Raw genomic sequence first — 12,332 nt, forward strand, 5'->3', positions numbered from 1 at the left:
TTAGTCATGGTAACTAGGCTTCTCCAAGCTCTGATGCTGCTGATGGTCATAGTAGCCTACCAAATTTGCTAACTGCCTGGTACTCAGCACTCTATTATCAACATTTTAAGATAAACAGTCTGATCTGTTGCATCAGTCTCATTGCTTTTAAAATGTTTTTTGATGCGAGTGGTTGTATTAATTTGGGCCCACTCATCTTGTTGGCTGACAAAAAGTACATGTGGACAGTTCTTCTAAAATCTTCAATATGCGCCTCGGAATTCAATAAGATGGATGCAGCAGTTGCATCCCCGATGTGTCTGTCTTCACTTGTAGTGTACTTAAGACCTCAGATGCCTGTGAGAAGGACGCGATCACATGACGGGCATTGGCTAATAGGAATTGAGATATCTGAGAGAACCATGTGAGTGAGAGGTGCATCGGAGCACAGCGATTGGCAGCCGGGAGAAGTGAATTATAATGATTATATTCAGCCCTAGGGCACAATGGATTTTTCTAGGGGGCATTACAGCCACTCAAGGGGGGTGCCGCCAGAAAATTCAAGGCCAGGAAAGAATATCATCAAGTGCTTGTCAAATTGGGAATGAGAGACTGATGAGATGTTTGCAGCCTACGCAAGAAACAAAGCAGAGCTCATTTCTTTCATGTAATTTTTTTCAAATCATCATTAGAGTCACGTCATGCAGCCTTAGAATGTTTTAAAAATCAAAACATAGAGCCCAACGTTTGTAGAACAACTAAATAACTCTGAATTAACCGTAAAGGAGGACTTGTTTGTTTGTTAACCGCTCAACACAGAATAGCCACCGCATATGCGCACTTCCTCAGAAATCATTTGGAGAAAATATCCTTTCTATTTTATTCAGCTATGCTCAATTGTATTCTTCATGGTATAAAATAATATAAAATAATGCCACGGAATTCTAAGCAAATCTTGTCTGCTAAATGAACTAGTGTAGCCCACAGCCATATGGCATAGCCAGATTAGGGCCTAAAATAAGGACAACTCGGGATTTGCTATTCTGTTATTCTGAAATAGACTACATTTTTTTCATATCATGTTTCTTTTGAACTGTCAAAAAGAAATAATAGATTTATTGTGAATGGTGTAGGCTTTTTAAAATGTAGATGTTCCAACGGTCTGCATCAGTGGCTAAATGTATTTATGTTAATTAACGGTCAATTACCACGAGGCCGGCAGTTATTTGCTTGACAATCGCCTGCTGACCAAATTTCATGACCGCCACAGCCCTAGGTAGGTTACACAGTAACTTCTCTACATTGCTTTATTTTACATTAATTAAACATCCCCACTGGGCACACACTGGTTGAATTAACGTTGTTTCCACATCATTTCAATTAAATGACTTTGAACCAACGTGGAATAGACATTGAATTGACGTCTGTGCCCAGTGGGTCTCCTCTACCAGTAATCTGTCATTTTCACAACTGAGTCCAATGTAATTCTCTCTATTTAATTTAATCCTATCACAAGTGTTTGAATAGGGAATTCGCTCTAGCGCGCTTCTCACCCAAGTGCTTTCAGTGCAGACAAAGAACAATAAAACTCTTCTATCTGTGTTTGTCAGGATCCTGGAACTGCAGGAGAAAGGGGACCTGGACATCCTGAAGCAGAAATGGTGGCCCAGGAAGGGCCGCTGCGACCTGGACAGCCACTCAGAGGCCCAGCCAGAGGGCAGGGCTCTGAGGCTCCACAGCTTCGCTGGGGTGTTCTGCATCTTGGCAGCAGGGCTGCTGCTGGCCTGCCTGGTGGCCGCACTGGAGACCTGGTGGAGCAGCAACCGTTGCCGGCGAGAGCAGCCCAAAGAGGTGACCGAGAAAGCAGCCCCGACCCAGGGCCCAGACCCACTGCGGCCCCTCCCCAGGCCCAGGCCGAGACCCAGACCCCCGGGTCCCCCGGTCCTGCCCAGAGATGCCACTGCCACACTCTACTTTATGGATCCAGGCACAGACACCAGCCCCGATTTAGTAGAGCTCCAGTACACACAGTTATAGGTGTGCCCTAACAATAGTCCAAATTGATGTGATCGTTTCATCTTGTCTTTGGGTGGGAGAGAAGTCAGTCTGGGTGGGAGAGAAGTCAGTTTGGGTGGGAGAGAAGTCAGTTTGGGTGGGAGAGAAGTCAGTTTGGGTGGGAGAGAAGTCAGTTTGGGTGGGAGAGAAGTCAGTTTGGGTGGGAGAGAAGTCAGTTTGGGTGGGAGAGAAGTCAGTTTGGGTGGGAGAGATGTCAGTTTGGGTGGGAGAGATGTCAGTTTGGGTGGGAGAGAAGTCAGTTTGGGTGGGAGAGAAGTCAGTTTGGGTGGGAGAGAAGTCAGTTGGGTGGGAGAGAAGTCAGTTTGGGTGGGAGAGAAGTCAGTGTGGGTGGGAGAGAAGTCAGTGTGGGTGGGAGAGAAGTCAGTTTGGGTGGGAGAGAAGTCAGTTTGGGTGGGAGAGAAGTCAGTTGGGTGGGAGAAAAGTCAGTTTGGGTGGGAGAGAAGTCAGTGTGGGTGGGAGAGAAGTCAGTTTGGGTGGGAGAGAAGTCAGTGTGGGTGGGAGAGAAGTCAGTGTGGGTGGGAGAGAAGTCAGTTTGGGTGGGAGAGAAGTCAGTTTGGGTGGGAGAGAAGTCAGTTGGGTGGGAGAAAAGTCAGTTTGGGTGGGAGAGAAGTCAGTGTGGGTGGGAGAGAAGTCCGTTTGGGTGGGAGAGAAGTCAGTGTGGGTGGGAGAGAAGTCAGTGTGGGTGGGAGAGAAGTCAGTTTGGGTGGGAGAGAAGTCAGTGTGGGTGGGAGAGAAGTCAGTTTGGGTGGGAGAGAAGTCAGTTTGGGTGGGAGAGAAGTCAGTGTGGGTGGGAGAGAAGTCAGTTTGGGTGGGAGAGAAGTCAGTGTGGGTGGGAGAGAAGTCAGTGTGGGTGGGAGAGAAGTCAGTGTGGGTGGGAGAGAAGTCAGTGTGGGTGGGAGAGAAGTCAGTTTGGGTGGGAGAGAAGTCAGTTTGGGTGGGAGAGAAGTCAGTGTGGGTGGGAGAGAAGTCAGTTTGGGTGGGAGAGAAGTCAGTTTGGGTGGGAGAGAAGTCAGTGTGGGTGGGAGAGAAGTCAGTTTGGGTGGGAGAGAAGTCAGTTTGGGTGGGAGAGAAGTCAGTTTGGGTGGGAGAGAAGTCAGTTTGGGTGGCTTGTTTGAAGCGCTTCCTCTCTCCATTTTTTTATATTTCAAAAGAGCCTTGGAGGGATTATTCAAAAGCGTAAACATGCAATTAATTGCTTGTTTTTGCTTGTTTCTGCTGAAAAGTGAGAATTCATTAACATCATCATTTTCATGGATGGCAATAATGATAACAGCAAAAAAAATGAATAATGACAACAATTATGTTGGTCAACTGATTCAACAACGTTGTACTTCTGGGTAGATATGTGCTGCCTCAGTCGTGCAAACGCTCCCTTTAGCTCATCCATTCAAGTCTTACTGCTTTCAAATACCTTTATCAAAGCACCTGCAAGAGACTGAACAGCCTCTGTGGATATGGTGTCCAGAGATCAAAAGCTTGACATGGATCCCTAAACTAAAGTCTGAGCAAACAAAATGCTAGCTTGACCTGTCTGTTTGATTGGACGATACAATAATGCAAAAAGAGAACATTAAAAAAAGCACTTCATGTAAGAATATTGTCATGATTGCTACATATTATTAATGGAGCATTAGATTAAAGAGTGATGACCTAAACGGTCCCACTTTATTTGAAGTGCATCATATGAAGGCTTCACAAAGCATTCATATAGGCTTTATAAGCACTACTACATAAATGGGTCACAAATAATTTCATGCTCTATACAGGATTTATAAATGTGAACAAATAAATGGATGGTTATGTCACACAGTTATGGCCTATTATGAATCTTTATAGAGCATTGTAATGTAGCATGGCCTTTTTTAATAAGAAGGTCACATTCAAGATCCCTGAGCGAGATTTTAAAAATGAGGCTCTAGGTTTGATATGTATCACTGCAGTTGTTCAGTAAAGCAATATACTTACCTTGGCATCAAAGTGTGAGTGTTCAGTCATTACAAGCATGATATACTGTATGTAGTGCTTTATGAAGCCTTCATAAGATGCACTTCAAATAAAACGGGACTTTTAAACATTACCCATTTAATGTCCGATAGTGTAATACCCCATTATAAATTGGCCATTAGATGTCATAACCTATCATGACCTTCAATGGCAGGTGTCCTTTCAGTCTTATGACAGCGACAGCATATGCAGGCAATATGACAACAATTTGCAATACATTGTGCCCCGGTCCATAATAATCCCTGGTAATTCTACTGAGTGACGTCTTATTGCAATTATATGTCAATGTCCGGATACACAGCCTTGCTGGTTATTTACGTACTGTATGATTGTCTGTGATCCTGTGCAGGTCACTAAGGACTACAGTCTCGAAAGGGTTTCTGGTCCATTGACATATAATGATATTACAAGTGCTTCACCGGAAGGCAGGCGTGACATGTGGACAGACAGAGAGAGAGACTGGGAGGAGACAGAGACTTTTGACACAGGTCAGGAGAGACCTGAGATATACGGGGCACTGTATGGGGTTGGGGAAGTGGGGGGTCAGATAGGGTTGGGTGGGGCATGGGCGCTGGATAGGAGTAGATATGTATCGCTTCACCAGTCATCTCACTCCATGGTCTCTCCTGTTGTTTGGTGTTTCGTCTTTGTGGTATGATTTAAACATCATGAGAAATGTTGGAACAATGAGAGGAAGGAGAAGTAGCCAAGAGGCCATATGTTTGGCTGTGTTTTTCTGTGCAAGAGATTTTTCTGCAGAATCTATTACCCTTAATTTCTTTTGGCACTTGTGGCTGCTTCTCACCCCCAAATTGCAACTTTCGGAGTATTGAATGACAAAAAATACAGGATTCATTGAAATGATTGAAAGTCCTTGTCTCCTACATTTTGTCTATCTTGTCCCATAAAGTGTGATGCATTGACATTGTACAGTATGCCCATCTGAACCAGTCATTTTATAGGGATGCTTTTCATGCAGTAGTGTGCTGCATAGATACATGCATTTCAAGAAAGGCTTTCTACTGGAGGAGACAAGTTTATAAATTACACATTAAATCATTTGGTTTTATGTTGTACCATTACGCCTTGATTTTGCAGCTTAGCTTGTGGTTGTAGCATAGTGTTGACATGGGTTTGACGTTAGTGTTCCTTGAATAATATGGATTTGAAGTAATTCAACATTCAAGTTCCATATTATTCAAATTGGAAATGTAGTGTCAACAATGTGGATAATTAGTCATGTTGTTAAATCAAACAATTTCTGATCACAGCTTCTTTCTTTCTCAACCCCCTCTCACTTTTCACCTTTCTTGCACTTTTCATCCCTTACAACCTATGTCTCTGTGTATCTCTCTCCCTCTTTCCCTCTTTCCTTCTCCCTATCCCCCCCTCTCTCTCTCTCTCTCTCTCTCTCTCTCTCTCTCTCTCTCTCTCTCTCTCTCTCTCTCTCTCTCTCTCTCTCTCTCTCTCTCTCTCTCTCTCTCTCTCTCTCTCTCCCTCTCTCCCTCTCTCCCTCTCTCCCTCTCTCCCACTCTCTAGGACAAAGAGGTGAATCTAGAGCAGGTCCACCAGCGTTTGAACAGCCTCCTAGACGAGGACATGGCGCACAAGCAGCTGCCGGGCCAATCTATCGAGATCTCTGCCCTGGACATCGGCAGCATGCAGCCCAGCCAGTCCCTGGAAGGCCTGCCTTCACGGGACCACTACCCAGGCCACCACAGGGGGTCGCTCTCTGTGACCACCTTCCTCCAGGAGGGACATGGGGCAGGAAGGACACTCGGCAGGGGCACTGGCAGAACCCTCCCCCTACCCCTCAGCAGCGCCACCATGCCCTCTATCCGCTGCAAACACAGGGCCCCCAACGGGGGGCTCTTCCGACAGAGCCCCGTCAAGACGCCAATGTCATACCAGTCAGTGCCCGGAGGACCCATTCCAGAAGCCATTGATGGAAACCACGGGACTTCCATCTGAGCACTCAGCCTCAGCCCAATCACAGACACTTAAACCTCATTTATATCTGGTTCTAACATGCATTCTTTGTTCTGATGATGTCCACATTCTGATTGCCTACATTTTTAGACAGGTGTAGACGATAAAAGACACATTGTGATATGATTGTGACCTGGATATCTTACAAATGTAAACAGATCTGGACAGTGTCTTAGAATAAAAAATATATATATTTTGAAAGAATATCTGTCATATAATTTGCTTACATGGAGGGACCAGGAGGTCTGGTCACAATGCAGACACAGTGGATGGATAATAGACACATTTTAACACCATGTGTAGATGCATGTCTGAAAATGTGGGTCCAATCAGAATGTGGACAAGATCAGGACACAGGACGCATGTTAGAACCAGTTATTAATGGGGCTTCAGGCTCGGCTGTGGTGAGCTATACAGAGTGAATGGTGAGAGGGAGTGTAAATATGGATGGCAAGAAAATGTGTTTTTTTACTGCTGAAGAAATATGTAGGAAAACAACTTGTGGAAAATGACTTTCATGTACATATTTGTAATTATGGACATCAAGAGGTGAGGTAAAAAAAAAAAAAAAGTGTTTTTTGAATATTCTCAATTTTTTAAAGTTGAGTTTAAAAAACAGATACAAAAGTATTAAAACATGACTGTTTGAATGGATTTGTAAATTTTGTTCTAAATTAATAAAGGTGATAATTCCTTGTGGTTGTTTTCTAAGTGCCAAGTTCAAAGATGTTTTCTTTCAAATGAACATTATATGAATGTATCCAATTTATGAAAAGACACTAACTTCACACTTCAAAGACAGTGGAAAGAGTTGATTTGTTTAGTATGAAAACAATAAAAAATCATGATAAAGTTCAAACTGTGTAGGCTACTTTGAGCCGTGTTAAGCCATGCCTTACATGTTGTTTTTTGTAAAATCATAATTTATGAATTTATTTATATATGTATGAGTGAGTGGCCATGTCTGAATACCCATACTTGAATTCTATATAGGAAACATTTTAGGTAGGCCTATGTGCAAATATTACGTTTTATAGTATATTACAGGCATAGTAAATACATTTTTCCTCAATAAAGTAGCTATCGCCACCTGCCTGTCAGAAGGGGGGAAGGAGAAAAGTAGTTGAGTGTCATCTGTATAGAAATTATAGGAAAGACCATGTGAGGATATGACAGAGACGAGTGACTTGGTGTATAGAGAGAAGAGTGGAGGACCTATAACCGAGCCTTGGGGGACACCAGTAGTGGGAGTATGTGGTGCGGACACAGATCCTTTCCAGTTCACCTGGTAGGAGTGGCCTGCCAGGTAGGATGCAATTCAAGAGTGTGCCGAGCCTGAGACGCCCAGCCCTGAGAGGGTGGAGAGGAGGATCTGATGGTTCATCGTGTTGAAGGCAGCAGATAGATCTAGGAGGATGAGAACAGAGGAGACAGAGTCAGCCTTGGCAGTGTGGACAGCATCCGTGACACAAAGAAGAGCAGTCTTGTTTGAGTGACCCATCTTGAAGCCTGACTTGTTAGGGTCAAGAAGGTCATTCTGAGAGAGATAATTAGAGAGTTGATCAGGACAGCATGCTCAAGTATTTTGGAAAGACAAGAAAGAAGGGACACGGGTCTATAGTTTTTGAAGTCAGATGAGTCGAGTGTTGATTTCTTGAGGAGGGAAGTGACTCTGGCCATTTTGAAGACAGAGGGGACACAGCCAGAAGTCAGGGATGAGTTAATGAGGGAAGTGAGGAATGGGATAAGGTCTCCAGTGATGGTCTAGAGAAAGGAGGAGGGGATGGGGTCGAGCGGGCAGGTTGTCAGGCAGCCAGACCTCACCAGTCACAGGATTTCATCTGGAGAGAGAGTGGAGAAGAAGTCAAGGCATAGGGTAGTTCTGTGTGAGTGGGACCAGCGGACTCAATAGGCTGAGTGAATGAGGAGCGGATGTCGTCAACCATCTTTTCAAAGAGGTTGACAAAGTCGTCCGCAGAGAGGGAGAAGGGGTGGGCAAGGGGGTGTAGGAATAAGGAGGGAGGAGAAGGTGGATAAGATTTTCCTAGGGTTAGAGTGATATAAAGTGGCTTTAGCAGTGTATACAGAGGAAGAGAAGATAGAGAGGTGGGAGTAAAATGATGATAGGTCCTCTGGAAGTGTAGTTTTCCCTCATTTTCACTCAGCTGCCCACAGCCCTGTTCTGTAAGCTCACAATGAGTCACTCAGCCATGGAGCAGGAGGAGAGGGTCGAGCTGGCCGAGAGGAAAGGGGACAGTGCGAGTCATATGATGCGGAAAGCGAGGAAAGTAGGGTCAAAGAGGCAGAATCAGGAGAAAGTAGGGAGAAGGATTTAGTAGAAGGGAGAGATGGAAGGATAAAAGAGTAGAGAGTAGTGGGGGAGAGAGACCGAAGATTGAGATGGCACATGATGATCTAGGTAGTGGCAGAGTGGCTAAGGTTGGAGGAAAGTGAGACCTGGAGGGGGTAGGGGCTGAGTGGCTAGGGTTGGAGGAAAGAGAGACAGAAAAGCAAACAAAGTAGTGATCAGAGACCTGGAGAGGGGTTGCAGTGAGATTAGTAGCTGAACAGCCTCTTGTAAAGGTGAGGTCAAGCGTATTGTCTGCCTTGTGAATTGGAGGGGATTGGGAAAGGGTGAGGTCAAACAAGTCAAGGAGGGGAAATAGTGAGTTGAAAAGAAATTAATTGAAGGCAGACATTGGGAGGTTGAAGTCGCCAAATACGAAGAACGGTGAGCCATCGTCAGGAAATTAGCTTATCAAGGTGTCAAGCTCATTGAGCAACTCTCCAAGGGTACCTGGTGGGCAATAGATGACAACAATGTTAAGCTTGAGTGAACAAGTGACAGTGACAGTATGGAATTCAAATGAGATGGACAGGTGAGAGAGGGAGAAAATAGAAAATCTCCAGTTAGGAGAAATGAGTAGCCCTGTGCGAACACCACAATGACCAGATGCTCTTGGGACTATGAGAGAAAACGTAGTCAGATGAAGAGAGAGTAGCTCCTTGTCTCTGTCAGGGCAAAAAAAAGTAAAGGGTCTGAAGGGCAGCACAGGCTGAGATGAACTCTGCATTCTTGACCGCAGATAGGCAGCTCCAAACACTGCCAGAGATCCGGAATTCTAATTGGGTTGTCCGCTCAGAGTACACTAAATTAGAAGGGTTGCAGCCAAGGGGTGGGAAGCGTCTGTAGAGCCTACAGGGAGAGGAGAGAACATTTATAGAAGACACACACATAGTTGCCAAAGCTACAAAAGAGGAAAATTGGATCACCTAAAAATAACTAGATAAGATACTGAAGTGATAGAGTGGTGTGGAGCCTTCCTCTCTTTCCTTCCTCGAACAACTCCGCAGAACAACTCCGCAGAACAACTCCGCAGAACAACTCCGCAGAACAACTCCGCAGAACAACTCGGGATGATGCACTGTACCCAAATGAACAAAGGCAGTAATCAACGCAATTGCACATTAGATGACGCATTTGTAGGATAGGTAAGGCTACTATGTTGATATTTGTCACTTACTGGATTCGCTTTAACTAAACACTGCGTTCTACAGCAAATAGTATGTAGTACAATTTGTAGGCTACACAGTATGCAGTAGGCGCCTAACTTGAAGGGGGGGTAATGACCCCCACAATATTAGAGGCCGGCCAATTTGACCCACTAAGTAATATACAGTAACATGATGAATTTGATGGATTGGAAATTATTTCCCCACGGTAGCTACTGGCTTTCTGTGGCTTTATAGTATACAGTAATACTCCATTCATTCCTCATTTTATGAGTGATCCCCCGACCGATTATGACTGAAAAGGTTTGGGAAGCACTTATCACAAATACAGATGGGAAACCCCAAGCTTCAGCCTACTGTATTTATGTATAGCCTTTATGCTTTATTAGTTGGGCTACAGGTGATTATGCTTATTGCTAAATAACAAACCGGCCTGATAATATACACCAATATTTAGTTAGGCAAATTTTTGGAGGGGGAAATTATATTTTTGGAGGGGGAAATTATATTTGAATCATTTTATTGTAATTCATTTTGGAGTAGAAAAGTCACCAGGGCTACGTTCAGTACAAAAAAACATAATCCAACGTTCAGTTAAACGGAAACAGTGCTGTTCTGAACGACCAGTTGAAAAATGGGGAGGGATTGGGTTGTGGGTTCAAAATGTACCACTACCCTTCAAATATGTCACACGTTGCTTCAAGCTACACCCTGCCACACCCACCAAACATAGGCTAACTCAAAGTCTGTTCAAGAACGTTGAAAAACGTTTTGGGCAAACGTGTCATTTAGTACAAGCCATTACGCAATGTAGCAAAGGTTGAATGGAACTGGGCTCACCCCAGAACTGACTTTCTCACAGTCGTTCTACAAAACAATTGTCAAGTAGACCGACAGTTTAAAGTAATGCAGAAATTATTGGTATTTCAGTTGTGATTTGGATATATTGACCAAATTATCAGGAAAGTTTAGGATGTGTTTTCCCTTTAAAACCAGAAACAACCATTTCACAGCTATACATTTTTGAAGCATGTCCCCGGACCACCTTATAAGGTTGTTGACCCCGAAACCCATTGACACCCCCCCCAATATGCAACAGAATGTTATGACTTTCGTATACAGTTTAAGTAGTTAGTAAGACCGATTTCAGATATTGCCTATGTCTTCAAGATTGTGAGATGGGTTGTGATATCAGGTCTGTCCTCAAAATATCTCTTCATGCAACATGTTGTTACCTATGTGATTATGTAAATGTGTTTTAATTTAGATCAAGGTTTAATATTCATAGCACCACCACCATAATGTGTTTCTGTCCTATTTACAGTATGTCACATTAATCGGCTCTCAGAAGCTGTCAAAATATACATCATGATATTTCTTTTCTATGGGTGTATACTGAACACGTACGAAACACATGTGAAATAAAAAAATTCAACCAGGCCTATAAAGTATTGACTCAATCTGCTGTAATCAATATCGTACTCAATACAGAGGCAATACTGTACACACTGGAGTGTGAGAGTGGAGCTGAATTCAGTTATTTGAGAATGGTTTCAGCATGAGCAGCATTCCACTATATCCAATTATTATCAGTACTCATCAATATCATGGATAAAAGGCAAACAGTTTACCATACCGGCCTTGGAATTTATACAAAAAAGTTTCTCACTATGTGCATTGATCCCCACTGCAAATGGAAGTTTTCTTCAACTACAGATGGAAAAGATTCAACGGTAGTGATATGGGAACTGAATGGCTGTTTACCAATGTGGAATAGAAAGTCCTTGAGGAGTAAAACATTCTTTAACTGTCAGTCAAAGAGGAAAACAACATGTTCTCATTTCAAAATCCATTAGAGGGCCTTGCTTTACACCAGTAAGGAGTAGTCCCCAGTCCCCACCAGTTTCAATGGGATGCTTTGGCAAAAGTCTATTTGGACATAACCCAAATTAGTGAGAGATGAACATATGGAAATCATGGTGTACTTTTGTACAGGATATTGGTTAATGGTTACTTTATCCATTTAAAGTGTTATTGGGACATAGGGCCTTGGCGAAGGGAAAGACTCAATGGAATGAAGAGAACACATTTATCTGATTTCTTAGAACCATCCATCTAGTATAATTTAGTCTAGATAGTTTCCATGGGGACATAACATTGGACAGCGATGTTCAACTCTCTCTGAGACCTGAAGGCCACTTATTGTAACAGGCTACAGTATTCAACTGACTTTGGTGCACTTAACCTCTAAACTGCACAGTGCGGGTGGTGGTGGATGCATGGGATCGACCCAGGCAGGGTCATATTGTGTGTGTGTTGTTGTTGTTGATTTGCCCTTCCTGACCTCAGGCTGATTCTGTCAATCAGAAGTGCAGCTGACTCCAACTCAGAACTTTATTTGTATATCCTGAGGGATCAGTGACGCAGTGTACCCTGTCACAGATTGGTTTCCTGCTTTCGCCAAACACAAATGCTCCATCGCCACCACTCTGTGTAAGGAGGAACCTCTGGATTGAATGCCTGGAATATTGATTATTTTTAACCTTTATTTTATCAAGACACTGAGACCAATATCTCTTTTACAGATGAGCACTGACTTACATAAATTACACAAAATACACATAACATGCAAGCAGAAAATACAAAATGCAAGCAGAAAGAAAAACACTGTCAGTAATAAGGTCCTCAATCAGATTTCTGAAAAACATCAAATTTAAGAACATTTTGAAGATTGTTCGACAAAGAAGGTGCAAGAAACAAAAAGCTGATTT

General features: G+C 43.4%; 1 protein-coding gene across 3 annotated transcripts in view; it reads left to right on the forward strand.

Moving 5' to 3' along the window:
- The window catches only part of LOC129836401 (glutamate receptor ionotropic, delta-1-like), a 376,214-nt gene extending 369,307 nt beyond the window's left edge, over positions 1 to 6,907 (forward strand). For 2 of the 3 annotated variants that reach the window (XM_055902509.1, XM_055902508.1), the window contains 3 exons: positions 1,590 to 1,830; positions 4,409 to 4,547; positions 5,599 to 6,907. In XM_055902509.1, the coding sequence (XP_055758484.1) occupies positions 1,590 to 1,830; positions 4,409 to 4,547; positions 5,599 to 6,005 (787 nt within the window). In that variant the 3' untranslated portion in view covers positions 6,006 to 6,907. The remainder of the gene's footprint in view (positions 1 to 1,589; positions 1,831 to 4,408; positions 4,548 to 5,598) is intronic. The other variant, XM_055902510.1, reaches the window with a different exon arrangement.
- Positions 6,908 to 12,332: the final 5,425 nt, after the last annotated feature.

The sequence above is a fragment of the Salvelinus fontinalis genome, chromosome 37 (assembly GCF_029448725.1).
Source record: "Salvelinus fontinalis isolate EN_2023a chromosome 37, ASM2944872v1, whole genome shotgun sequence".
In the NCBI taxonomy this organism is placed as follows: domain Eukaryota; kingdom Metazoa; phylum Chordata; class Actinopteri; order Salmoniformes; family Salmonidae; genus Salvelinus; species Salvelinus fontinalis.